Below are 6,000 nucleotides of genomic sequence, written 5' to 3'. Positions count from 1 at the left end.
CAAGTTTTTGTTCCAACTCTGCCCTCCATTTTTATCTTTAGCTTCATGGGATAGACAGAGATATTTTTTTTAAACTAGGCACTGAACTCAGACTAGGCACTGAAGGAATTTATTTTTATCACCCCGTTAATCGATTTTTTCTATTAATGGGTGTATATCAATAGTTAGCAACTTTTTTTCTAATATTACCAAGGGCAAAACAATCACGGTACCACCGTACCACGGCTCTTTAGTCTATGGGTGGTAGTTTTTTTTTCCTGAATTTTGACAATTTTGTTTGGCTGCAGCTGGCAGCTGCATGTTTCAGATCAGTGTTAAATTTTGAATCATTTGAGTGAGAATAATGTCTCAATTAGAAATATCATGTGGCTTAGAATACGTAGTGACACCAGATCTACAAGCATGTCTTACAGAAGCTTTGCATTCAAATTATTCATTTATAGTATCTCCGATAGTTCACCCACGTTTTCGTAGGCCATTCACATCCAGTGCCGGTAGAGTTGGTGGCTTTACTCGATCTGATATGATATTATCGCCCCAGGACTGGACTAGTCGAGTGGTAGGAAAAGTTTCACCTTATCTGGACGTAGATTCCCCGCTGCCGCTTGTACGGCAAAGGCACGAAGACTGCTTAAATGAAGAACTTGCATATTGTAGAGGACTTGGGTTACCAGCGATTATGATGACATTGAATGGTGGAAATAACAGTAACTTAGCCAGAATTCTGAACTCCTTCTATGAAAACAGGTATGCATCAGGGATTCATCAGATCATGCTATAACCTTGGATCTTAAACTTTAATGTAATGAAAGAATTTAATTTTCAGTCACTTTTCATCTTGGATATGGGTTCAAGTACCTCTAGTGTGCACCAAAACATTGCGGTCTGTACCTGAATGCGATGAAGACGATGAAGAGTCTGCATGGAATGAGCCATGGCTGTGGTGGTCTAAGTTTCATGAGCGTCTGAATTATGATAAAAGGGTTGGTGTTGTTTTAGAGCTCTCTGCAGATTTACCATCACAAGAGTTGCTGAAAAGGTGGCTAGGGGAACCAGTAAAGGCAATTGTGATTCCAACATCTATTTTCCACAACAATAAAAAGGGGTAAGAAGAACCTAATAAAAATCCTAAGACACACTATTGTTTGTAGATCAGAAATAAGCCTTCATGATCTCATTATAGGACATTTCATAAATTTGTTGTATTTTTTTAGATTTCCAGTTTTATCCAGAGCTCATCAGCATCTGGTTGTGAGCATGGTGGAGCATGAAGCACAAGTGATTGTCAGCGGAGCCAGGAGATCCAATGTGGAGTTCTACTTACAGTACTTGTACAGACTGTGGAAACGAAGGCCTAACCCTGCTGATGACCCTATGCTCAGTTATGCCAGAGGGTATCAATTTTTTTAAAGTTTATTTTCTACTCAAAATTACATCATGGAATATTAATGTCTTATAGTTCAGCATATTTACTTTTGTATTAAAACAAAATATATTGTCTCAGATGGGAAGATTACCTGCAAATACCATTGCAACCACTGGCGGACAATTTAGATACACACACATATAATGTGTTTGAGAAGGATCCTGTGAAGTATGATCAATATCAGAAGGCTATCGCTCAAGCTTTAATCCACCTCCAGAAGAAGTCATCTGATAATGCTGAAATTGTAAGTTTTTGAATTTCATCATACATCTTGTAGTGAAGATTAGCTCACAAAACAAAAACTGAATATTATTATCATAAAAAGTAATTTTTCAGATTGGGGGCGAAATGGGTCAAGGTGACAACAAAAAAACTATTACTGTGATGGTACTTGGTGCTGGACGTGGTCCACTAGTGAGAGCTACATTTAATGCAGCCGATATTACGAACAGTAAAGTAAAGGTATGACTGCAATATCTGTTATAGTTAAAAAGCTATGTGGCAATGTTATTATGTTAAATAATTATCTTTTAATTTAAGAATAATTATGTATTTTACAGGTGATTGCTGTAGAAAAAAATCCTTGTGCTGTAGTGGTTTTAGCAGCGCAAGTCCGGGAAGTATGGCGAGACCGAGACGTAGTGGTCATCCCAGGAGATATGAGACACCTGATTTTATCTCCGAAAGCCGATATCATTGTTTCCGAATTATTAGGTATGTAGGTACTGAGAAAGAGTAGGTGTATTATCCGTTCGCGATAAGTTTGCCGCTGGCGATATGACGTCACACGAAGGAAAGTGTCTATAACTATAGCAAACTATATTGAAAATATTTTTTATTTATTCATATTGATAAAAATTGTGTATTTGCGTAAAATAAGATAATTGCGTTTTAATCACTAACTAATTGCGTTTAATCGCGGTTGGGGGAGGGGGGACGCGCATTCCACAGACTGGCAAACTTAGCGCGAACGGGTAGTATATTTTTATGTTGGATATGACTTTTATTGTTATAATATTTCCAGGGTCATGGGGTGATAACGAACTATCTCCCGAGTGTTTAGATGGTGCAGCAGGTCTTTTAAAGCCAGGAGGAATATCAATTCCATCCTCGTATAGATCTTTCGTTGCACCTATTTCTTCGCCACGGTTATGGGCAGCAGCTAAAGCTGCAACTTCAGGCCCTGCTAATAACAAAGACAAAAACTTGGAAAACTTGTGGGTTGTTTATATGCAAAATAAACATGATATTGCAGAGACAAAGGTAATCTTTTTTTTTTTTTTTTTTTATCCACAACGAGGAAGCTCTTGGCCTGTATCTCACCTGATGGTAAGTGACGATCAGGCCGAAGGTGGAAGCGAGCTTCACCCGGAATCCCCAACCACGGAGGATTTATTTTTTTATCCCTTGGATTTTTGTTGTACATTAGGTTTCCAGTGCTGTGAGAAAATTAAGTCAATTTTAATTTAAATGAGACAAAAAACATTAAATATTTTTCAGATGGTATTTACTTTTGAACATCCTGCTAAAGGCGCTTGCGATCATGAAGGCGAGGAGCTGACTGATTACCGTGGACTACCTCAAACAGATAATAGACGATCAGCCACTGTAACCTGGACAGTGGAACAAGACAATGTTATGCATGGCTTTGGAGGATATTTTGATTGTACGCTATTTGGATCTGAAATGATTAGTATAGTTCCATCAACACACAGTCCAGGCATGATATCCTGGTTTCCAGTTTTCATTCCAATAAAGGTACATACGTAGGACATTTAAACATAATGAGTATCACCAATGCGGCAACACTGTTTCTGCTGTCTGATACAGAAATCAGAAGTTGATCCATTTGTAGTTGATTCATTTTTTAAATGAGATTTTAGGGTTTATTGTTTGTTTTATTTTCAAAGATCTTGCAAAATAAAATGTCTAAATTTTTTTTCAGACGCCATTGAGGGTGGAAAAAGGTGAAATAATTACAGCCACTTTCTGGCGATGTGTGGACTCACGAAGAGTTTGGTACGAGTGGATTGTAGAAGTAGGCAATCGTACAACACCTCTACACAACGCACATGGTCGTAGTTCCGAAATGTTGTTATGATTCTAAATGTTCAAATTGTTATGTAAGTAAATGATATATGTATATGTAAAATTATATCTTACAAGATTAAAGTATGTAAGGTCAATATTTGGTTTTATTATTCATACTACACATAAAAATATTTTGATGACATAAACAGGAATAGGCATTTAAATGCCAATTGTTAAAATTGATACCAATACTGGACTACAGGCACAGTATATATATGAGCTAAAGCAGTACGGAAACTTAGCCCTTTCGGCGAGTTAAATACCTACACTTCAACTGAGTGTTAGGGTTGGCACTCTTAACCTTTATAAAATTAATAATGTTCTTACTTACTTATTTATTAAAACGTTTATTTAGGTTTTTTAATTATCAAATACCTAATGGAATAAATTAATTGACTAAGTAGTTAACAAAAAAATAAAACGTTAATTACAATTAGGTTCTATAATGATCGAATACATAATTGAATAAATTGATTAAGTACTATTAGAGGCCGGTAGAAGATCTATTCTCATAAATAAAATACCGGATACTTACTTTCACATACCTATTGCCTCATTTTAAATACAGTTCATCACTTAGTACAAAAGCGTGCGGAGCAAATTAGGCGTAAAAAGCGTAATTACGCAATTTAAAAAGAACTATTGCAAAATCAGATGTAAGCACTTTATTTAAAAAGTAATATTTAATCATTTTTACAATTCAGAATTATTACGAAGTTTAAAAAATGAAAGTTCTGGTTTTGAAGATGCCGAGTTCAAGCAGCCGTATAATACGCAATTCACTCGTGGCATGTTTTTAAAAATACAGCGGACAGTGCATGCAATAAAATTATTATTAAAAACACAACGTGCGCGACACTCGCGACGGATGGACTGCGAGGTTCGCTTAGAGCTCGTGTAAAGCGTGCGTCTGTGTGCGTGAGTCTGATTTCGAGCGTTTGTATGAAGCTTCCGTACTGTTTGATTTATCTACTGTGCTACAGGTCAGCTATTAACTAAATTTCTCATATGTCTCAGACTATTCTTCACTTCAAAAAATAATGATGCACAATCATTTTGTAATAAACAATATTTATTACACACATTCATTAAATTTAGTATTGCATAGTTCATTTGTCTTGGCTAAATCTACTATTTACAAGTTTATTAATATGGATTTTAATATTTAGGGCTCTATTTTTTAAGGAACCTGACTATATTCATTTCTTTGTGGAACTCATCAATATCTTGGTCCCATCTTTTTTCATAATATATGCCTGCAAAAAAATACATAATTACTATTCTTGGTAATATCAAATACAAGATATTATTATTGTTCAATATTTCCTACCTTGCATAAATTTTGCATTATTTCCAGTTCTAATGGCCCATGGCAAGTAATACTTCAGGTACATTTGTCTGTGCTTAGGTAAGAGTCGACCAGCTCCCCAAATGCCACCATTGATGCACATGGGCAACTTTGTTTGGATCCCTTCAATCCACTTCACAGTGACCTACAGCAAACCCAATAAGATTCAGTAGTAGTTACATATTTCTAAATAATAATGGCACATCAATCTAATTAATTACAGTGGCATCTAAAGTAGTTTAGTAAGTGTTATTTTGGAAAAACAGTTGTGCTGGTGACTAAACTTACGAACTATGATAATACTTGCCTCTCCTAGCATGTTTGTTTTCATAAATAGTGTAGCATGTACAAGATCATGAACTTCCCTATATCTCTGCATAATGAATGCCATCTCTGGGTCACTTATGAATTGCACTGGTAATCGGGAGTCTGCTGTGATATTGTTGTCCCGCATAAAGTCCGCATAGACACGACCTAATGTGTTTTCAGGCATTTCGGATAGCTTTTCGAATGACACTGTTTTTGAGTTTATCCTGGGCATATCCTTCAAGATAGCAGCCCCTTCAGATGTTTCCAGCATTTTGTCTCTCATATGTTTGATAGCACTCTCTCCAGTAACTTCCCCTAAGCAAGCAATCATGTCACCTCTGTAGGGATTTAAAAGAGAAATAGCTGCCGATCCGCATGATAACAACGTTCTCTGAAATGTGTTGGTAGGGATGAAATTTTTCTGCAACTCTTCGACAAACGCCTCTTTAACAGGTCTTGATAAAGAAAATCTCCTTATTATAGTTATTGGCTGCATATTAATGTAATATTATGTTATTTATTTTACACAGCAGTAGCAGACGATCTAGCAGCGGATTTTTTGACTGGTTGTCATTTCTGTCAAATTCAAATTGTGTTGTTCTGTCAATTTTTTTTTTCATTTTTGAACAATGAAACCGTGATCACATGGCGCAGGGATTTTGGAATAACTGGCGACGAGCCAACGGCAGAGCTACAACAATAATTTGATTTTTTGTTGCAACCATCTTATGCCCACTGATGATTATATTAGCCCTCACGTGCTATGGTTTTGGGAAAAAGGGCTTTTGCAGAATCAATGAAATATTCGATTTCATATCATTGTGAT

The 6,000-nt window shown here is 36.2% G+C and overlaps 2 protein-coding genes across 2 annotated transcripts; one reads left to right on the top strand and one right to left on the bottom strand.

Moving 5' to 3' along the window:
• Positions 1-291: 291 nt before the first annotated feature.
• Positions 292-3,612, top strand: LOC135081204 (protein arginine N-methyltransferase 5). The gene is made up of 9 exons (XM_063975954.1): positions 292-747; positions 827-1,105; positions 1,215-1,394; positions 1,505-1,670; positions 1,763-1,888; positions 1,987-2,140; positions 2,451-2,689; positions 2,927-3,184; positions 3,372-3,612. The coding sequence occupies exons 1-9, from the start codon at positions 344-346 to the stop codon at positions 3,525-3,527; spliced, it is 1,962 nt and encodes a 653-aa protein (XP_063832024.1). The 5' UTR covers positions 292-343; the 3' UTR covers positions 3,528-3,612.
• A 956-nt stretch (positions 3,613-4,568) lies between these two features.
• On the bottom strand, positions 4,569-5,742 carry LOC135086356 (ubiquinone biosynthesis protein COQ4 homolog, mitochondrial). Its single transcript, XM_063981118.1, has 3 exons — positions 5,173-5,742; positions 4,848-5,010; positions 4,569-4,773 (listed from the first exon to the last, which is right to left on the bottom strand). Exons 1-3 carry the CDS (start codon positions 5,668-5,670, stop codon positions 4,691-4,693), a joined length of 744 nt encoding a protein of 247 aa, XP_063837188.1. The 5' UTR covers positions 5,671-5,742; the 3' UTR covers positions 4,569-4,690.
• Positions 5,743-6,000: the final 258 nt, after the last annotated feature.

Source organism: Ostrinia nubilalis, chromosome 2 (genome assembly GCF_963855985.1).
Source record: "Ostrinia nubilalis chromosome 2, ilOstNubi1.1, whole genome shotgun sequence".
NCBI lineage: Eukaryota > Metazoa > Arthropoda > Insecta > Lepidoptera > Crambidae > Ostrinia > Ostrinia nubilalis.
Note: the sequence above shows the minus strand (reverse complement) of the source record. Positions and strands in the feature narration are given on the sequence as shown.